At 35.6% G+C, this 21,512-nt stretch overlaps 4 protein-coding genes across 8 annotated transcripts in view; 2 read left to right on the forward strand and 2 right to left on the reverse strand.

Annotated features, from left to right (window-relative positions):
* The window catches only part of LOC100748997 (prohormone-1), a 60,772-nt gene extending 57,667 nt beyond the window's left edge, over nucleotides 1–3,105 (reverse strand). Inside the window, exon 1 of the mRNA XM_012383707.3 lies at nucleotides 3,082–3,105. The gene's annotated coding sequence lies outside the window, so the exon portion shown is untranslated. The remainder of the gene's footprint in view (nucleotides 1–3,081) is intronic.
* On the forward strand, nucleotides 276–5,301 carry LOC117151469 (serine-rich adhesin for platelets-like). The gene is made up of 4 exons (XM_033319909.1): nucleotides 276–1,823; nucleotides 3,132–3,315; nucleotides 3,619–3,738; nucleotides 4,429–5,301. The coding sequence occupies exons 1-4, from the start codon at nucleotides 276–278 to the stop codon at nucleotides 4,878–4,880; spliced, it is 2,304 nt and encodes a 767-aa protein (XP_033175800.1). The 3' UTR covers nucleotides 4,881–5,301.
* Nucleotides 5,302–6,848: 1,547 nt separating this feature from the next.
* LOC100749119 (alpha-actinin, sarcomeric) lies at nucleotides 6,849–19,130 on the reverse strand. Of its 5 annotated transcripts, XM_033319901.1 has the most exons (12): nucleotides 18,088–18,229; nucleotides 17,584–17,708; nucleotides 11,425–11,659; nucleotides 11,003–11,338; nucleotides 10,688–10,777; nucleotides 10,188–10,273; nucleotides 9,633–9,978; nucleotides 9,267–9,543; nucleotides 9,021–9,192; nucleotides 8,284–8,949; nucleotides 7,911–8,207; nucleotides 6,849–7,837 (listed from the first exon to the last, which is right to left on the reverse strand). In XM_033319901.1, the coding sequence occupies exons 2-12, from the start codon at nucleotides 17,683–17,685 to the stop codon at nucleotides 7,679–7,681; spliced, it is 2,766 nt and encodes a 921-aa protein (XP_033175792.1). In that variant the 5' UTR covers nucleotides 17,686–17,708; nucleotides 18,088–18,229; the 3' UTR covers nucleotides 6,849–7,678. The 5 variants fall into 5 exon arrangements, with proteins under 5 accessions (XP_033175792.1, XP_012239124.1, XP_012239121.1 ...); XM_012383701.3 differs by lacking the exon at nucleotides 10,688–10,777; XM_012383698.3 differs by lacking the exon at nucleotides 10,188–10,273 and having other exon boundaries at nucleotides 10,692–10,777; nucleotides 18,088–18,228.
* Nucleotides 19,131–19,522: 392 nt separating this feature from the next.
* LOC100749240 (uncharacterized protein C19orf47 homolog) lies at nucleotides 19,523–21,484 on the forward strand. The gene is made up of 3 exons (XM_003488184.4): nucleotides 19,523–19,896; nucleotides 19,980–21,050; nucleotides 21,178–21,484. The coding sequence occupies exons 1-3, from the start codon at nucleotides 19,878–19,880 to the stop codon at nucleotides 21,318–21,320; spliced, it is 1,233 nt and encodes a 410-aa protein (XP_003488232.1). The 5' UTR covers nucleotides 19,523–19,877; the 3' UTR covers nucleotides 21,321–21,484.
* The last annotated feature ends 28 nt before the right edge of the window (nucleotides 21,485–21,512 follow it).

Raw genomic sequence — 21,512 nt, forward strand, 5'->3', positions numbered from 1 at the left:
AAGAGAAAGGTTTCGGAAGATCGTCATTAAGCGTGCTACCCTCTTCTAATTTTCAGGTCGCCAGCTCGGAAGTCAATAGACTACCAACCCTCAAGGAACTAATTGGTTATCAAACGAACGAATACGCCAGCAGTCCGTCACCCATATTCTTGAGCTTGTTTCCTCTTAAAGCGAAGGACGAAGAGATTTTATCGCATGAAAAAAACACGAACCGCATTCTCGAGGGAACAAGTGTTCGGAATGATACAATTTTCAATGCAGAACCAACAACTTTAATGCCAAATAAGCATGATCAAAAGGAAGAGACAGGCTACGCGATACAAAATGATTTAGATTTATCCGTGGATAGTATAGACACGTATTACGTTGAGGATAATATCGATGAAAACGATATTTCGTTGACTAACAAGAAGAGGATCGATCGACAGGATTCGTCAACGACTGTCACCCTAAAACCTACCACTATGCGTGGTATTCCTTTAGTTGATTTAATGCAAAGCCAAGTCCCCCGTGGTTTTTATGTTACTAGAAGCGAAACGGAAAATCCGATACCAGAACAAGTAAAGAACGACGAATCAACCACCGAATGGACAACATTGTCGATAGAAAGCAAAGAAAATGTTTCTTCCAAGATCGCTAACGAAATCGAACAACCCAATGCAGGTAGAACGATCGTTACCGATTTTAACCATAATGATAGCGAAGAAAATTCCAAATCTTCGAACCAAGTTATTACAACTTTAAAGCCCGATTTTTTCACGAAAAGTAACGAAGTTAAAGACAGAGACGAAAGTATAGCACCATCGACGAATCGAGTGCAAACAGAAAAAGATATAGATCTCTTTACGGAGATACCAAGTTTGGAAACAAATGCAGCACCTTCGATTTCTATACCCGTAATTTCTCCGACCGATTCACCTGTTACATTTACTTCTCTATCCTCTAATGAACCCGAGTCTATTGTTTCTACGACCAGTGAATCCTTGACTAATGACGACGCTACCCTGTCTATTAAAAATACTGACTCCACTTCAACCTCTGTAACCGAAGTACAATCTAATTTCACGACTAAAACAAACATCTTAGAATCCGTAACAGAAACAGGGTTATTACATATAGAAAATGGAACGCATGCTGCACATTTGCAAGAGAATTATTCGACAGACGAAAAGGTCAGTAGCAGCCAACAAACTGGCGAAGTTAGAAGAAACGTGGTGAAGGATGGCGAAGAATCGAAGTTCAGTTCATCGTTGTCAACCACGACGCGTCCTTCTACTCAATCCGAAAGATCGGCGAATAAATTTAATCGCCGCCGACAAAGGATCGAATTTAATCCTAATCACGAGTTTGGACGTAAATCTCAGGACGGTAGGCAGGATCATCGTTATGTAAGCCCATCGAACGAAGATCAAAAGGATTCGATAAAAGAAACAAGAAGAACGCAACATCCTCGTCGTAGAGTTATTAGCTACAGAGGGCGACACCGCAGACCTTTTGTTACTGGTACAGCTGTGAACGACTCGCTTGCCACCAGTACAACCACTCGTACGACTAATCGTACGGTCAACGACGATGATAAACTGAAAGTAACGAAGAAATCAGCTAAGGAGGAATCCGAGCAAATCGAAGCGATAACTGGCTCCACGAAAAGAACGAAAGCGGGTAATTCTGTAGAAAATCGAAATGATGGAGAAAACGCGAACAAGGAAGAGACAAGCGTGGAAAAGAAGGTTGTGCCAAAGGCAAATCTTACCGGAAAAGAAGCTGTCTCCAAAGAAGAACGTCTTCGGATCGAGGAAAATATCGGTCGATCCGAGTCTGAGGTCAGTTTAGACTTTAAATTTCCTACACTTGCGACTTGCGATGACATAAAAAAAGAAGTATAACAATTTCTTTACAATATGTAATTCTAACTCAGACGCTATCGCTCGCTGTCCCTCTCCCTCCCTTTCTCTCTCTTTACATCTAACTAAACAAAGTGGAATACGCAACATTCACGAACCGTAAATAAAAACGACAAAACCGATCAGACCTCCTTGTAGTTTATCCAGACATCCGGACGAAAAAAGAACAAAGCTACTCGTCGATGACTTTAAAAGCATACGACAAAGCTCAGATCGATCGCGGCATTCATTTCACGCCATAACGAAAGAAAGGAGTTGATCCGATTCTTCGGTGACAACGATTAACGAAAAAGATCGTATAACAGCAGGAGGAAAAGTATTTCAGAAGGGATCACTATCTACGGAAGAAATTCATCGAGCATCTTTTCTGCCATCTTCGCCATAATCTTCACCTACCACTGATTTTACTCTACCCTCAAATCAATTAACACTTTTTTCTTCTACGAGGCGTGTGTCGCATATTTTAGGGCGCCTTCGTTACGCTTATTTTGTTTCATCTTACGATGTATTTTAACCCTTTGTGCTTTGCTCCTTTTACATATATGTATATTTACCGCGAACTCGACGATTATGAAACTTTCTCTATAACCTTTGTTCATTGATGCTTTTGAAATGGCAGTAAAATGTCAACAGTGCAAAGGGTTAATGCTTAGCTACGAAATTCAGCAATTTAACACAAGAATGAAGTGCCATTGTTGTCTCGCGCGCTTATCCTCTAATTATTCTTAGCTCCTCTTCTCTCATGCATCGTTTCAGTGCTTTTCAGCCCTGAATACGATTATTCAAAATAAAACGGCCAACATGTCAATCGGTATAAGTCTTACGATGTGAAACTGAAGTGCAAAAATTACAAACGTTTAGGTAAAGGATCCTACGCTCTTGATACCTCACTGAGATTCGTTACAACGCGCTATCTACGAACAATTAATAAGATACGACATATTTTGAATTTGTATTATTCGCGTCATAAAATTCGAGGCATCTTGTGTTTCTATTATCTCCTATCGAGGTAATGTTTCACTAATCAAATTTCATTAATCGGTTATAAAAAAAAATCGTTCACGAACTCGTTCTCGACATATTAAATACTTCGTAACGTCAGCTTCTTGTTGATAACTTATACCAATTGACCGTCGACTAATATTTTTTGATTGACCGATGAGAAAATTCTACTTACCGTTCTAACGAACCTAAACAAAATACAATCTGCGTATGCTCTACGAACAGGTGAATTCCTCGAAGAGTACGGTAACATCCCGTACACCAGGAAATTTGCCATCAACCAGGTTGAGGAAACCCACTACATTCAATTTGGCGACATTGCAAAGCAAAACTTCCAACACATTCGCGAATCATCGAAAAACTCATTCGAACGACGGAAAGTCTGAAACTCTTGCTAACGAAAAACTCGGTAAGTGATGATACGATAATATAAAATCTACACATAACCATGATACTCTACAACTCGAAACTCTGTAACATGATCGCGCCGCGTCCCGCCAATTATTGCGAAGCACAACGCCGCGTCGACCAAATATCGTACCATTAGAAACGCGTGCGTTGCGTAAACAATTGTGTGCGCGATATGTTTGAAATTCAAATCTCCTTTAATCGATGCTCTCCGTTAATCAAATAAAATAAAAAGTTTTCGAAGAATATATTATTAAATAATTGTAGAAACAATTTAAAGACACGTTTCTATATTATGTTTTAGATGCCGTGGATGAAAGAACAGAAACACCGAAATCTGAAAAAGATATCGATCAAAGTAGTAGAGCACAAGAATTCGCGGTGACTTTGGCAGATCCACCGTCTCCACAAACATCAGCTACGGGTACACTCAACTTGTTAAATCCTCCACCATCAGATTTCTTAATTTATATAAACTAAAATGTTAAGTCGCATATTTCACTCTTGTTCATGGATCACTTGGGACATAATTTCTCATTGCACTGCAATTTTCGACTTATATTTTCTCATACTCTTCGAATCAATCGATGAGGACGATACTTTTCCATTTACTTACTTCTAATTCGTGTACTTCTTCCATTCTGATACTCAAACACTATAAAACCTTTGAGGAGCCGAGGTTACCATCAAGAACTAATCACATTTTATTCTTATTGAAGATGTACTTCATTGTTGGGGGTCTAATGGAAGCTAATCAACATCTTTTGAGAACTCTACCTCGTCGACTTCATAATCGTTCACCTGTTTTGCTAATATTTTTGTCCTTTCCATACATTTCTACTCTATTATAATTGCAATCATGTTCTTCACCTTTTCCATCACCGTCTGTATCAACGCCCAATATGAATACTAATGCAATTATAACTTTTACGCACATTGATACTCTTTCCCTTTTTGCCTGTATCCTTACGTGTGCAGGCACATCTCGTTCTTCACGCTGGATAAATCATATGCGTGCTGATGCATCTTTTATGTTCTTCCATGGGTGCTAACGGGATTCTTCTAGTCTCTTTTGTTTTTGGAGATCGAATAACTAATAGAGTTACACAATCAGGTCGAACACCGTTAAGGAACGGTCTGAGGCGCAAAATAAGCACTACGGTTGCACCTAGAACGGACGCGACAACAAGCAGGGCTACCCTCAGATTCACCCCGAGTCTCAGAGATCGACAAAAGTCAAAGACGAAGGATAAAACTCTACAAAATGTAACGACAAGACCTAGGCGACCGCCTGTTATCGACTACGATTATTACGAGGACGAGGAGGAATCGGTGGTTGGAAAATCTACTTTCAACGGAAAACTCTTCCTCACCAGCAAAGGAACCTTCCGATGTCTGGATCAAGGCAATTTCCCACATCCCGACTCTTGCAAAAAATTTATTACTTGCGCCAGAATGGTGAACGGTCAGGTAATCGGAGCTGAGTACACTTGTCCCGATAAACTATCCTTTGATCCGGTCGGTGGTATTTGCAATTGGTCAGCCGGACTTGGCTGCAAAGAATAATTTCTCCTAAATCATTAATTAAACGATGTCTTAAAAGTCGCATAGATCAGACATAAAGTAATTTTTAATTCATATTTAAACTAAATCATGACCAATTCATTATACAACGAACAAGAAAGATTCGGCTGAATTTTTACAAACGCATGTAGCCATATCTAACGGAAACGAAGCGTGGTGATATTATAGTTAAAAATTTGTCTGTAAATATTATAGTTATTGTATATACATAGATCTAGTTTACTTTATTGCATGGCGTATCGATGAAATAACTTAAGCGTTAGTACATGTAGTACCGAGAAACTTAATAAAGTGTATCTTTGTAAAATACATGTACTTGTAAAACTCTCGATCAAAAACGTTGAATCGGAATTACATATATAATAAGTTTTACGTTTGGAATAAAAGCATTCATTTTTAACCACACTGTTAGAAATTTTTATTTAAATAGCCTTTGTTATATCGCCCACTTGATATGACGCATATTAGGATACGTTAAAAATAACTATCCAATCTTGTCGCTTTATTTTTGATACAAAACTTGAACGGTCTTCTCTCTCTCTCTCTATCTCTCTTTCTATCTCTCTCTCTCTCTCTCTCTTTCGCTCTCTTTCTCTCCCTCTCTTTCTCTCTTTAAAGACCATTTTTTATTTTCTTATAGTTTGATTTTACAATGCTTTTTGTTATTAAACTAGCTGAGGAAGATGGAACTGATAAAACAAAAATAGGTAGAATAGTTGACAAGTGTAATATGCAATACGATACGATTGTCCAACTGATGTGTAGATCGAATTAAGATTGTAGAAGTTACATTAAATGATTTAAAATTATAAGAATTATAATTATACATATATGTGATTATTAATGAGAATGTATACGTATACACAATACGATATGAACGCATCGAACAATTTGATTTTCAAAACTATTTCTTTCGGCTATACATACATTGAACACATATGTACTTGTTACAGATTCATTATATTTCGATATCAAAATGAATGTTCATAATCTCAACCTTCTGTGTATGTATGTCGTGTGCGTGCGCGTGTGTATGTGTGTCTGTGTATTTATATATATATGCCTCAGTATATACTGTTCAGTAGATCTCCCCAGTTCTTTTTATGTTGTTCATTTCTATAAAAAGCCCAATAATAATTTTATTTTTTAACAAAAATAAATGTAAGAGGAATTAAAGTGAACTCGTAAAACGCGTTAAGATACATATTAAAGAAGCACTAGTTCAAAGCAAAAAACGTCACAGTACTTTTTCCTCCTCTCGAATAAGTAATTGCATTTCACACACGAGCGTCTTCCATGACCTTAAATAACAATGATTCGACAAAATGATATTTAGACTGCTGAATATAAATTGTGATCTAATAAACATGACACAAAGAATGGCGGTTGCTATTTGAAAATTTTACATAATGGGTCTTATATTACATTGGCCTTTCATTTATCACTTCTGTCAAATATTTATAAAAATAAATACTTTGAAAAAGTGGCTTTGTTTTACTACCATAATTAATTATCGGAACAATAATAAATAATCGTTTAATTCAAATAAATAAATAATTTGCTTTCTTTAGCATCGTTTCGCATTATTATTTAATATACGATTTACGAAATGTAAAAGCGGCCCCCCCCTCTTTCGTTAAGAATTCGTTATGCCGCTTATTATAAAAAAATATGAATGTTGTGTTCGATTTCGAGCGTAGTATTTTCTGGATTCTTAGCGAGAAAGTCGTTTCGTACGTATGTACGAATTTCCAAATATTCGTTTATATCGTTAATATTATTAATTTATACACACATTATGAATTTTCGCATATTTTACGAACATCGATTTGCGCCTTGCGTTTGAATCTGAGTAACTGTTTCTTTCCAAAGCTTATTTTATAAAAAATGTATAGTTTATTTAGTTTTTCAACTGAAACAATCATCTCGTTTAGACAAATCAAACTTTTCTTTCCAAGGAAAAATTAAGCTATTTTTTGTATGATACGATTTAAACAGCTTTTTCAAAAATATACAAATACTCCCAATAAAATGGAATATTTTTTAAACAATATGTACGACTGCAATATCGATGCATGCGAAAATTGTACGTAATAAACCGTTTAATCACGTTTTCCATTTTAACATATTAATCATTTATGGAACTATATTATCCTCTCCTTTTCTGGAACGTTTACGGAAAGGAAATGCTTATTATTCTCTCTATTATTGGTACTCGTGTGACTTCTCGGACATGTTTATATACAATTGAAACATTAACTTACTAATTATAGGACTCACCGTAGACATAGGCAAGAAGCAAACGTTCTAGAAGAATCTGTTGTATTCGATTGTGCTACTCTTTTAACGTCAAGGTATCTAAATTGTGTATATTTATTGTCACTGTACAGACTTATTTAAGTACGGACCACCTTCATCGAGCGCTATACGTCAATTTCATCTCGTGATAACGATAGAGAATAGACATCTTAGCAAATATCAGTGTATCAAAATTTATCGGTATAGCTCTCAGGTTCCTTTACGTTAAAAAAATATCACGAATAAAAAATTGCTAACTCGTGACACGTATAAACGTATTAGAGCCTTTTCATCCCAAACGCTCCGAATATTATACTATATTTCTTGAGGCTAGTCAATGATTCTTTGATCGCGTTGAGATTCTCAATTTATAAAGATGCGTTAGAGTACCAAAACGTGCGACATACGTTTCAAATAACATTTCATCTGCTTTTTAAAATGGAAATCGTCCAAAAAGTTTTCATGATTTTTGATATGTATCCTTACAAATCTGATTCACCGTATAGAGCAGTAGAGAATGAACGATAATCCAATGCTCCAGGGATTGCATTCGGTCCCTTGTATGGAGGCATTCGTTGAATACAGTATTCAGCCTGATCAGGTGGCAATTCTCTCCTCAGTTCGTCGGCCAAAATGTATGGCTAAACGATACAAATAATAATTAATTAATATTTCGAAATAAAATTGTGATCATTTAGATAAAAGTATGCAAACCTTGTCTCCAGCAAGTATACGGAAACTATCGATTACTTGCTCGGCTGTGTCTGTATCTGTAGATTCGCGAGTCATAAAGTCTAGGAACGCATCGAAATGTACGTAACCAGAATTATTTGGATCAACAATAGCCAGAATACGCTGGAAATCGATGTCACCTTGCCTATCCTTTCCAATGGAATAACCCAGAGAAACAAGACAGGATTTGAATTCATCAGGAGCCAATCTACCTGTACGGTTCTTGTCAAAATGATTGAAACTACTACGAAATTCATTAAGTTGTTCTTGCGTAATACCCTACAATACACATTAAATTTATTTTAGTCGTTGGAAAAAAGATGAAGAGATAATTTAAAAAAAAAAAGAATGTTACCTTCGAATCTCTAGTAAGAATTTGGTTTTCGACTTCATTAATGTTACGATTTATCGAAGTAAGTAATTGTTCCCATCCAACTCGTAAAGTTTCCATCGTATATTGAGTGTATCGATTCTCAAATATCATGCCTTCTTGGACAGCTTGGTGAATCTTCTCCAGTTCTTCAAGATGAGCTTTGTATTGATAAACCGCTTGTTCATATTCCTTCAGACGATGTAATTGATCTTCCAAAGTACCCTGAAGACCGAGACCAATAGCTGTAACTGCGTCTAGTTGACGTTCTATCCACGGACCAACGGCATTAGCTTTCTCAGCAAACTGTCGTCGAAGTAATTCATTATTCTGTTGTTTGCGAAGTTCCGCTTGCAGTGTACCGTCACGCTGAGGTACAAGTTGTCTGACATCGCTCCATTTCTTCGTAAGGTCCAAAGCAGTGAGAGTAGTGTACGGATTTTCAAGACCTCCCGGAATTTGGAACTGTTTGACTGTTGATTCAACTTCACGCACTAATCCCACAATAGCATTGTATTCTTTATCAGCTTCTCCAAGAGTTGCTTTAAACGCAGCATGAGCATCCATTAAACCTTGGATTTCCTCCATCGTATGAACGATAAACATATCTACTAGATCTTCCCTGGTTCCATCCAACCAATTATTGAACGGCTAAAAATTATGTCATAATCATTAAATTCCGGAAAAGATTTTTTACCACATACGTAATAATATAAACTTACAGCAGCTCGTTTAGCGAATTCCAAATGTAGGACGTCGATCTTTTCAAGAATACGTTCGGCCTCATCTAACGCCTGACGTCTACGTTGGGTAAGAGTACCCAAGCGATCCCATTGGTCGCAAATTCGTTGACATCTAGCATTAACGGACGCACTATCGTGATACTCCAAGGTACTATAAAAGAAAGTACCAATGTTATTATGAACATATCTTCAAAATAATTTGGTGCAAGTATTTTGCAAAATTACTTGAGCTCCTGAGCAATGGCAGCTATCTGTTCCACGCGATCCTGATGCGCCGCAAGATCAGATTCGAAAGCTTCATGCTTTTTCTTCAAAGCTTTGAGTTCATTGAGTTTGCACTGTCGGAAATGTTGTGATGTGAGCATCTCTTCCTTTCCTGCAGTCCATTCTTCATGAGCATCAGCTTTATGTTTAAATTTCTGAGCCAAATGTTCCAAACGCTCGAGACGCATCATTTCCGACAAAAGCCATTCTTCGAATGACTTCTCTGCCAACTCTAAACCTATAATCGAATCAAATGATCTTGGTACTTTCGTCAAAAGTACTTGTTACTTCGTCATCAGAGTTGACACAAGTGTTAGAATATTTTACCTTTCCAAGCCTTATTTATATCGGATACCATTTTTCCTTCAGTTGGCATATAAGCAGGTCGATTGCTGAGTCGCAGTTTCGTTTGTAAAGTGTTAAAATTCGTTTCGAGTTTGGCTTTTTGCTCAACTCGCGGTGGTTTATGCTTACGACGGTACGTTCTATATTCTTCTAATTTTTTCTGACAACCGGCAAGGGAATTATCGGTCTGACGACTAGCCAACCAAGGCATGGTTCGTCTTATCCATTCCAGTAAATCAGATGCCAGTCGTTCGTATTCTTCCATGAGTCTCTCATTTTCTTGATTCACTTTTAGAACTTTACATATTCTGTTTGCGGCAGTCTCTGCCTACAATGAAAAGTAGAAATTCGCCTTAGGAAACGGAGATCTTCATTGTATCGTTGTAATCGCTATATGTGCGTCGATATGTTTGGGTAAAAGCATATCATCGGAAATTTGTTTCCAATTTAGTTGTGGTTAAACATTCAACGAGTAAATTGTACACAGATAATACGATTTTTATATGTTATAGGTTAATTTCAAATGCAAACACACACCTTTTGTGCGCCGCTAAAGCAGTGGTAGTATGAGGAAACGTAGGTCATCACAGCTCTCTCATCAGGCATTGCTGTATTTCGCATATCTAGAAAAACACATTCGGAAAAACTCAAACCATGCAATGTTAGCTTAAGAATGTCCACTGAAAAATTTTGTTTGTCTTCTATCAAGGAGTGTAATTTTAATTGATATTTGTAATTCTCATTGATGTATTAGAAATATATTAATTGTCTCTAGCTAATATCATGAATTGGCTGTACAGTGTACATTGTAGGGGTAACGGAAACAAACCTATAGATAAATCAAGAAAATCTTTCCAACAGTCAACATTTTGTCTGTAAGTACGTAGCATTTGAACATAAAACAAGTATAAGTTATACAATGAAATTAGCATGATGAAACACTGTTAAGTGTAAGCATACGATGATAGTGTATTAGTGAAAGATAGCACAGGTCGTTTTGTAACCAAAGTAAGGGAACAACACGCATTTCTTTACGCTGACCTGCTGAGCACCTTGGAACGCATGGTAGTAGCAGGACACGTACGTCATGATTGCACGCTCATCTGGCTTGGGTGTGTTGATCAAATCTATATGATATCAAGGGAATATAATATTAAGAATCTATTCATTTAAGTGACAGAAAAAGCTCATCTGATCGTAGTTCCATCCTGAACCCCAACAAAATGCCTAAACTATTTGGTTAAAAAATATCTCTATCACGTTAATCGACAGTATGCAAAGTGTAACGCATTTAACATTTGCTTTGAATGTGACGAAACGTTTAAAAAAAAAATATATATATATATACTTACCATCGGGATCTAACATACGAGGAATGTCGAGATACTTTTCAGCAACATCAAAGGCAGTGTTCAAATTTTCTAAAGGATTATCCTTGCTAAGTTTATTGTAATCAATCAAATCAGGGCGATGACGATGAATGAGCGCACAAAACGCCAAACCATCCTTGAAGGATAGATGGAAGTTTTGAACATTGACATTTTTATACGGTGCAGTTTTACGTTGACACCACAGCAAAAGACCCTCTTTAGCAGTCATTTCTTCCACAGAAATGTCTTGAATAGCAAATCTCAAAATGATGGTCCAGATCATGCCCAATGTCATCTTCAAGTTGCCATCCACGATTTCTGGTAAAAATTAAGCAATGACCTTGCATTTTATTCAACTTTACTCAACTCCTACAAGGAACTGTTCAAAGAATCATGATATTTACCCTCTGCTCCGATAGAAACTAATTTTACACCTTTACTGGCAATGTAATCAAGAGCTTTATTCACATTCGCGATCTTGTGGAACCTCATTTTGCCTCTGTCTGGTCTTGGCAGAGTTTCGCCAGAAATTACTTCAAGTAGTAACATTAATTTCAGTCCATTTCTAAAGTCTTCTTCGATCGATTCGATAGCGGTTCCAGCTTTGCGAAGGTGCGAATTGCACCATGCTGTGAATGTCTGCAAATATAAACATAACATTGATGTTCACTCATTTTCTATTTATCTATTTCTAATTTCTCAATAATATCTCGATATCTTTTTTCTCAATATCTCAATCTCTACAGGATCGATTAAACAGTAATGTTTCACGGTTACAAAGAATTTAAAATGGAGAATTGAGCTTGAATGCTGCTTAGCATATATTTTAGTAACGACCCCAATCCCTCCTGCTATATATATCTCCTGTCCCGGTTCTTAAACTGTGCTTCCCATTGCCCAGGCTAAAGATTTTCAAACCTTTGATATCTTGAAGCATAAAATTCGATATACTCAAACACACGATAACGATCTCAATTACTTTATACCATATCCCATGGTTAAATGAAGCAATTGACTTGAAACATACTTTATTTGAAAAACAGTTATTTATTTGTTAAATATTGCAATATTCGATTTATACAAAAATAAGTATCACACAGATATCTTCTTCTCCTATCTTCTAATATATAGCATGTAGCATTAATGAACATATCTTACAAAAAAAAAAGCTTTTAATTTAGTTTGAAATACAATTAAAGAATAGTGTAGCATGGTAACATAAATAAATGTTGAAAACAAACACGTTTCTTATTATTTCATTAATTACAAATTATATCTCTCCGAGAATACAATATAATAAGTTCGATAAAAACAAGTATTATATACAATCATTGATTTGACGATATTATTGATAACATCGTTACAGTCAACCCTAGGTTGTTGAAAAATGCATAAAGATGTGAAAAGGAAACGACATCGATACTTGTAAATTTTTTTAAAGGGGAATGGGCAGAGAGAGAAAAATATTGCCTGAAATTTAATACGGCTAGCGTGAAGCGCGACCGGCCAAAATTGGACATGAGCCACCTTAACTTCTACGAGCGCTCTAAGATCTATTTGTAAAACATTGACTCCTCCCGCGCTGAGCGCTGAAGCATTTCGAACACGTTCTGATCCGTTTTATTTTCAATCAGAATATTAAATTAATATTTCCACATTCTTTAATTTATCATTCGTAGGTATAAGCTATTTGGATTTTAGTTCAATCACCGATATATTTACTGGAACCGAAGAGGAAGAGAGCGGAGGGGGGGGGGCAGGGGCGCTCTATTTCAACGGCTAAGCAAAAAAGTTAGAAATAAAGGAAAAATTGAAAACTGATGAATGGCACAGAAATTACAACACGATTAAATTCATTGCTGATAAATCATTTGATCTATATCTATACGAGAACCATGGTCGTGTTTCTCTTGAAGAACCGAATTCTGTTTCAAAAATAAGTTTCGCGAGAATTCGCGAGGATTTTATAATCTCGTAACTTTTTCATCGTAGCTATTGCTGTATTTCTATAAATATCCAACGTTTCTTTGCTTTTTCCTGTAATTGCACAATACAAAAGGTTACAAATATTACCAGACAAACAAATTCCATTACATAAACGGTAACTTTACAAAAGTAAACCGAATATCGAGTTATGTAAACAAACTATACAATCATAGTTGCACAGAATAACAATGGAGTTACGAGGTTTTCTTTACTTACGTTCGTGACTCATGCCCATCCTTTTATAAACGGAAAGAATGTCTCGCGTGTCAATGAGTTAATGACACGATATAAACAGATGATTTTTATTTGCAAGATATACTCTCGGTCGATCGAACGATCGATCGCCAAAATCATTTCACGCTACGCACGATCAAATAAATCTTTTGCTGGCTATATCGTTGTAACGGGCTGTCGGGACAAATGTAAGTAGAAAAGTATATAAATCCGACTGTCTACACAAAATTTTTACAGCTACCTGCAGTTGCACCAAAAATAAACGCAGTTAAACACGAAACGCCCTGAATACGATGCACATAATTCACGTAACCCAAATTCTAAATATCGCGCGTGAACACGCTTGCAACTTATATCTATTCTTAAATTCTGGCATTGAATTTCTTTTCGTTTGTGTCAAACTTCCATAAGATAGCTGAAACTTCTACTCTGTTCTTACCATTAACAGTTACACGACGCGCTATACGTACATATACATATACATATCCTTCATAGTCGGTGAAAAATTATTGGCCAAAGCGGCCAATTAACGAATCCTTTCTACGCAACTCCGCTGTACCTTGAAACACACGAATTTAAGGCAAAAATGTACGATGAAGTAGGAGATAGAGCGACAGGAGAACGAAATTGCCAAGTTACTTTTATGATACACGTGAAAATCGCGTAGCAATGAAACTGTTGTAAAAGATATTTACGAGAACCGGTGTACGAACACATTATCGGTTCGCAGCATTCTATTATTCCGGCGTTGAAATAAAGCACAGGTGGCGATGCGGCCGGTTAGATCAAATAACATTAGTTACATGAAACAAATAAAATTTTTACATGTTTCACAAGAGTGGTTCAGCGGTTTCAGCAACATCGTCGTCCTATTTGCGATAGATCCTAGAGAATGTGTCGCGTAACCGATCGACTGAACATCGCGTTATGTAGCGCCGCGGGCTAATCGGCCGCGGAAACTCAATGACTTTGGTTCGCGCGATGTAAACGATTGAGGTAAAGGAATTCAAGGAAAAAGATGTTACTCTGCGCCATCAATTGCGTTTCTCTACGCACAACATGCCGAAAATAATCCTGGAAGATCATACGTAACGGAAAATATCATGGTCGACGTTCTATTTGCGGACAGTATCACCGCAGCGGGTGGAAATACTGAAAATTCATTCAAGAAACCATTCCAACCGGTTACACTGAACGCATATATTTCGCGTAATTATCGTTCGACCTTTGCAAACGGCGAATAGTTGGCTGAAAATAGTAAAACGTGGGTGTCGATTGCATTTTAACGAAGCGTAATCGCGGAATTCGCAATAAACAGCCGGCAAAGGTGTTCAGGCGCGCGGAACTTATCATCGCATAACAATCGACTTACTGGTGCATAGCATGCGTGGGTCACCCGATTCCAATCTAAGATTTGGCGTACAGCCGAAACTTCTCAAAGGTTAACGATCTTCTGCTCGCATCGAGTAAGAAATCGATCGATAGCTCTCGCCCGTTCGCAACTTTAACTCTGCGCCTCCCCTATCTTTGGAACTTCCAATATTCGTACAGTTTCTGGTTGGTAAAACAATTCATTGTTATCGCCGGAACGCGTTACAAATTGTTTTTAAAACGATTTTTCTTCTTTCGTCCTATCGAAAGATTATACGTAACACGCTGTCACTTTACGAACCCTACTCACACGAACGCTACACGATCAGACCTTGGAGCAATGTGCGACAACAGAGAACAGCATACTTTACACAATCGCAGGTAAGATCGTGTCGTGAACGACCGGCATAAACGCCGGTTAAATTTGAAAACGGCGATCGATCAGAGAATATGATCGATGTCTTCGACCGCGTGCATTATCTATATATATATATATATATATATAGCAATGTCAGCTCCGTGCGAACGTAAACGACGAAGAAAGTAAGTATATACTTATATACATGAATGCTGCTATATCCCTGACGAACCGTAACGAGTATCACCGTATCGCACCACGTAAAATAACCAGTTGACAGTAACACTAGATAAGCAGTTCCGTAACCTTCGACGATTCTCCGCAACAACACGTTTCTACGTTAGTGTACTTCACCACCACAACAATCGAAAATTTCTCTATTACACGTATCTATGCACAGAATGCGATTACGAATAAAAATTAAGACGTCAACGAGAACCTGTAATTAACAGCCAATTAAGTTGGTATCTTTCGTGTACAGATCGTATCCAGCGAAGACGAAGCCTGTGGATCAAAGCTAATTCGAATGACGCGACAAAATTATAGAAAAATTTCGGCAATTTGAAGAAAGAAGTCGTTTCGTTCAAGATGTTCGTAAGTAGATAAAGTCAAACGGAAATCGTGAAACAAGCGCAAGAACAGCGAGTTTTCGCAAAGCATCAAGCAACGTGACCCATTTGAAAGCGAAAGAAAAAAATGCCTATCACCGTCCCCCGGAATGTTTCGTGCGCAGTTCGAAAGCCGTCCAAGTGGCCGAGATTTTATGAGAAATTATACAGTTAACTAGCCGACAGCTTAGTTTTCCGAATATATTACTATCTATATATTTAATCATTGTATGAAAGATACATGTATGAAAATATTAAACGATATAAATATGCTATTGGTAATTAATGAGAATATGAAGAACGAGAGAGAGATGAAACTCTTATTTTTCTTTTAAAGGAAATAAATATACTTTCGTGGTTGAAATATTATCACACGAAGATTTTTTCCAATTAGTCTACGTACTATGTATCTTAAAGTGTGATTGTTAACGTGTCAAAAATATCCCTCAAAAAATGCTTAAGATAACCAAGATAAAAGTATCTACAAATCTTTGGATTTTATTTCTAGAATGTTAAGTAAGCAAATTAAAATATCTTTTGAAAATTGTGAATTCGAAAAATGATAACAATAAGAACATTGAAAATTATTTCGAGCATATGATAAATTATCGATAAAAATATCAGATTTGTGTTATTTAACATCGATAAATTAACTAACACATCAGGAATGTGATATCAAGATAAGATTAATATCAAGATAAAGCTCTCATTGGCAAAAGACTGAAAATAGGGAACGAAAATTAGAAACGGTAATTTCATAAGATTCAAATTCTGTAAGAACTCTACTCGGCTCTGGTTCATCGAGCCAATTGTCAGACAAACATAGTTCCGTAATAATTTACATATCTAAGTATTTCTAGCAACGATACTTCGAGACTGATACAAATGAAGAAACGATCCAGTAACGAAATAATCACAAAATTATCGCATGTGCCAATGAAACCGACGGTACCGCAATCTTATTTCAACGATCAAAAATCGAGGAACATCAACGAAACTACGATAGCTTAAAATGACTCAGTGCTCGATTATTTTTGTCATAAAGTCTGAAAATACAATCCAAAGGGCTGCCACATCTAACGTCCCATGTAATCGAGTCGGTCTTGAGAGCCTTGAGCCTCTGCCAAAAATGAAGAAAACATTTTCAACGCGTACTTGAAGCTGTTCCATTTTATCAATTGACACCGTATTAATCTGCTACCCTTGTATCTTCTCCGGGTATTTCTTCTAGCATAATTATCTCTCCGTATATTACGAATCAAAATTTGCGTCAAAGAAACGTTCATTGTTAATCGAAGACACTTTGCGTTTTAATCTCTATACACAGCATTTTAAAATATAATACCTACAATTCACAGAGGAGTAGAAGATATTTCGGACGTATAATACGGAAATTTCGTATAATTCGGACGGAAAGTATAAACATCTACAAGAAATAGAAGATTAGCGACAACAGCGATAGTCTTTCTCTCAGAAATGAAACTAAAATTAGATATTAAATGTTTTGCGATAAATACAAAATTAACTCTGAAAAAGTAAAGTTCGTTCGATTTGCGAAAATCGCGTACTATTGATAATTTGTATAAAATAAAATCAATTAAAATAAGACACTTTCATTATCATTAAGATCATATGCGATGTATTCGCTTATTATATGCCGTCGTATGTATCCTAATACAACATTTGAAAATCGTATCGTGCTCCGTGAGGTTATGTACAGTAGTTCAAAAATCTAGTAGGCAAATATTCTGTAAGTGATAAACGTTCAGAATGAACACCTTCACTGTGAAAATAATAATAACATTTTGCAAATTTGCAAAACAAAAAAGTAGGCTAAACAAATGTACTCAACACAAATAGGAACATTAAAATACCAGTTCAATCGCTCAATATGCAATATGATATATCGTTGTCCAGTACTATATAACTAAATCGAAGTTTTTTTATCGAAGCAAAAAGAAATATATAAAATTCTATTAAATAAAAACGAGACAAATTCAACTCACCTTTTTCTGCTGTTTTTCCCAAGCTGGGTCCAAAAGACCTTCCCTCTCCCATTCTTCCTCGGGCTCCATGTATCCATCCCCGTAAGCTTCCATGTCGTTCATCCTTCCGCGGATATATCACGTTCCTTTAAATGTAAATGATTTCTATGTCACACAGCTACAAACGTTTTCGTATGTACAAATCAACGAGCAAACACTTGAATATGCTGATCTCGATCATAACCGAGACTGACAATTTGTTCGGACATTTCTTACACTTGTTTCACGCTAATACTGATCATAAAGACTAAATGCATTTGTTGATAAAAAAATATAAGTTGCCGATACAAGAAAAAAAACGAAAAGGAAATTACACGCGCGCACAGGCGATAGAAAGAGAGAAAGAAAGAAAATGGAAATATGAGTTAAAAAGAAAATAAATGGAGATTTGAGAAAAAATAAAGAAAAATGAACAAATAACTGAAAATGAAAAAAAGGTGTACGTTTTGTAACGTGAAAACGTACCCGCTAAGTCCAGAAAATGTTCGGTTCGTGTCGTTCTTTCTCTCGCGCTGACCCCTCTGCCACGAGTCTGACACACGATTTGCTCGCCGGCGCACGAGCCTCCCCTCCCACGCTATCGCTCTCTTTCTCTCTCTCTCTCTCTCTCTCTCTCTCTCTCTCTCGCGCGCGCGAGCGCGCTCTCTCTCTCTCTCTCTCTTTCACCCTTGCTCATTACTTTAGTTGCTAGCTTTCCTTGATTCTACCCGTACCATTTACTTACTCAACACCCTGTCGCTCTTCCTACGCAACAGCTTTCGTAGCTAACCCCCGCGAATTGTAATAATGCAATCAAGTATTCCAGTGATATATATTATCAGTGGATCGAAAACTTAATTAGACTGCTTAACAAAATATGCTAGAATACATTATCCCTCTTTTTATGTATATGTCTAATATGTATCATTATCTGTAATACGTATTCACAAAATCAAACATAACATATGTAAACCTAATTATAAAACTAAATTCAGTTAAATATCGATGTAACTTAAGTTTATAGATATTTCATAATATGTAAACTCTGTCCAAAAAACAAATTAAAAAGAACTGAATGAATCCTAGTTAAGTATGTTTACTATTAACAAAATTCATATTCTTGTTCAAATACGCATACAACAAATTCAAATAAAGACAAAATCAAATGTTGCTTAGAAGATAAAGTATCGCATTTAAATAAGAATTCATTATAAATAAACAAAGCATTTCCGTAAGGTTTTTACAGCACAACGAAATCTTGTTACATTTATCGGTTTGTTTCAAACTCGGTTTCATAGAAAACTACATACCCCAATACATCTGCCGAAACTAACCTCCGTTCTTCTTTTAAGCGCGAATCTCGCCCAGCAAACGGCTTAGAGAATATGAAGATATCGAAAATAGTATCAAAGACGACTATGACACCTGATTCACCCACACACGATAAAAATAGTACGGTAATTCGTGTGAAATTTCCAAAACAACAAGAGTAACACCATTCCTCCGAGACTTCACGGACATGCAGGCATAAGCATTTTATACCTAGAACGGCAACAATTGCATCAGTCAAACTTACAATATTCAATTTCTTACTTACTTCAAATATATTATACTTTCCAATTTAAAACGTACATAAGTATTGTTCTTTTCAATAATAAAATATAATAAATTTTTGTTCAGATAATTTACATTTTTGTAATATATTATACGAAATTAATGAATATTACCATTTTATTAGAAATTTATAATTTCTTTTACATAGAGCTATATGTATTGTACATTTATTTTGTAATAGTGTACAAATTTAAAGATAATTTCAATTCATTTATAAATAAAAATTGCCACTTATGACTAATGCTTATATTTGCCGGTGGTGTCGCCACATGAGACTTTCTCTAAAATTTTATCTAAGCATTCCAATTTCACTCACGCATTTGTGTTCATATATGTACAGGCAACTAGACATGAATAGACCTGAATAGACCTGAAGCTTCAAGCAATGGAATGCCGATGTTTATTATCATTTTTTAACAATATTCTGTGATATTTTTTTCAACAAATTATAATTGAACATTTCTTCTTATCTATATATTCGAAACAGTATATTTTCGTTCACAAAAATATTTATTTTAAGTGAATTTGTGTACAATATAACAAATTTTGTAAAATATGTAAAATAATATTGTTAATTTGTCTGTGAATGATATATTTTTAACGTATGAAATTATTTATAAAACATTATTGTGTCAAATAATAAAAATAACCTAATCGGTAAAATGGCATCATCATTATCAGGTATGTAGAATTTTTTGTAATTTTCCTAATTTTTCAATTTTTGTGTAAAAATTATCATTTGTTACTATCTTTTTCTTTTATAGCATATTGGGTAAAATTTTTTAAAGGAGCTGGATTTCCACAAGATGTAGCTACAAAACATGCTGTTGTGTTTTCCAATAATCGTATTAAACCAGACATGTTACCTGATTTGGACAAACCTAGTCTCAAAGAAATGGGAATTACTTTAATGGGAGATATGATTGCTATTTTAAGATATGCAAAAAAAGTAGTAGAAGAGACAACATGTGAAAGATTCTTAGTTGATACAGAAGATAATGTTGGAAAGCCGAAACCAATAATTAAAAAAGTAACAACAAAAGCAGCTAGTTCTACTTCTAAAGCTATTGCTACTAAACTTAAATCTGATGCAATAATCACAAAAAAGATCGTTAAGATTCCAACAACTTCGGTCAAGAAAACTGTTGTTGCTAAAAAATCAGCATCAACATCAGGTGAAATAATTACAGATCTTGCTAATCAAAAGAAGCAGACCATCCTTAAAAGAAAATTAAAAGAGGACAATGAATTTGATAGTAATAATGAAGACGAATGGCAGGAACCACCTAAAAAACTAAAATCACTTGATAATAAAGATAATAAAGTAGGATATACTGTAATACTTCCAAAAGGATCAACATCTAGAAGTCAACAAATTCTTAAAAACTCCGTAGAACAAAAGCGAACTGTATTTGACAGGCTGGGTGACAGTTCTGTAACTAGTACAACAAATCCAACTGAAACATCACAGACATTTAATATTACTGGATTAGGGAAAGATATCCTTAAAAGATCTGTGAGTGTTTTTAATCGATTAGGAGATAAAGATGCCAAAAAGGATAATATCTTAACACAAGCAGGTATACTGAAAAATGGAACAAATAGTGTAGGAATATTAAAAAGCAGAAGTTCCAATACAAGAACTTCGATTCTTACAACAAATAAAATTGTACCAAAAAATGTAGGCACAATGCGAGCTGATCAAGAAGCAAATAGAAAAGTTATGTCAAATAGTGTTACACAATTAGTGAAAACAACGAAAAGAATTTCTTTTAACAACACATCTTTAAGAGACAACAGATTGATAAAATCCAATGTTACATCTGGAAAGCTAGGTATGTAGCCCAACATCAATAACGCTGTTTACACATCTTTATAATTCTTTATAATTATATAATAATATGAATCTTTATAATTTTCACTGTACCAATTTTTTTAACTTTTATGCAATATTTTTCTTAGCTTCAGAAAGGTTAACTTCGATACCAGCAAAAGCACGTTTGGGAATGGTTAAAACAAGCAGTACTAAACAAGTAACTTTCGACAGAATTGCAACGGTAGCGCATGTGAAGAAACCGGATGTTTTCAGTCGCCTTGGAATTTGAGACTAATCATTTATATTGTTTATTTCTTATTAAACTAGTATATTTGTGACCATGAATCCTTTGTACAAAGTTATATAGTTCCCTATTGCATAAATATTAAAACGCAGGAAAATGATTATGTTAACTAAAGAAAAAATCAAATACAGACTCTTCAAAAAGTTTAATCGTTTATATTGATTGCAGTATCGTACA

The sequence above is a fragment of the Bombus impatiens genome, unplaced genomic scaffold, assembly GCF_000188095.3.
Source record: "Bombus impatiens unplaced genomic scaffold, BIMP_2.2 scf_0219, whole genome shotgun sequence".
Taxonomy (NCBI): domain Eukaryota; kingdom Metazoa; phylum Arthropoda; class Insecta; order Hymenoptera; family Apidae; genus Bombus; species Bombus impatiens.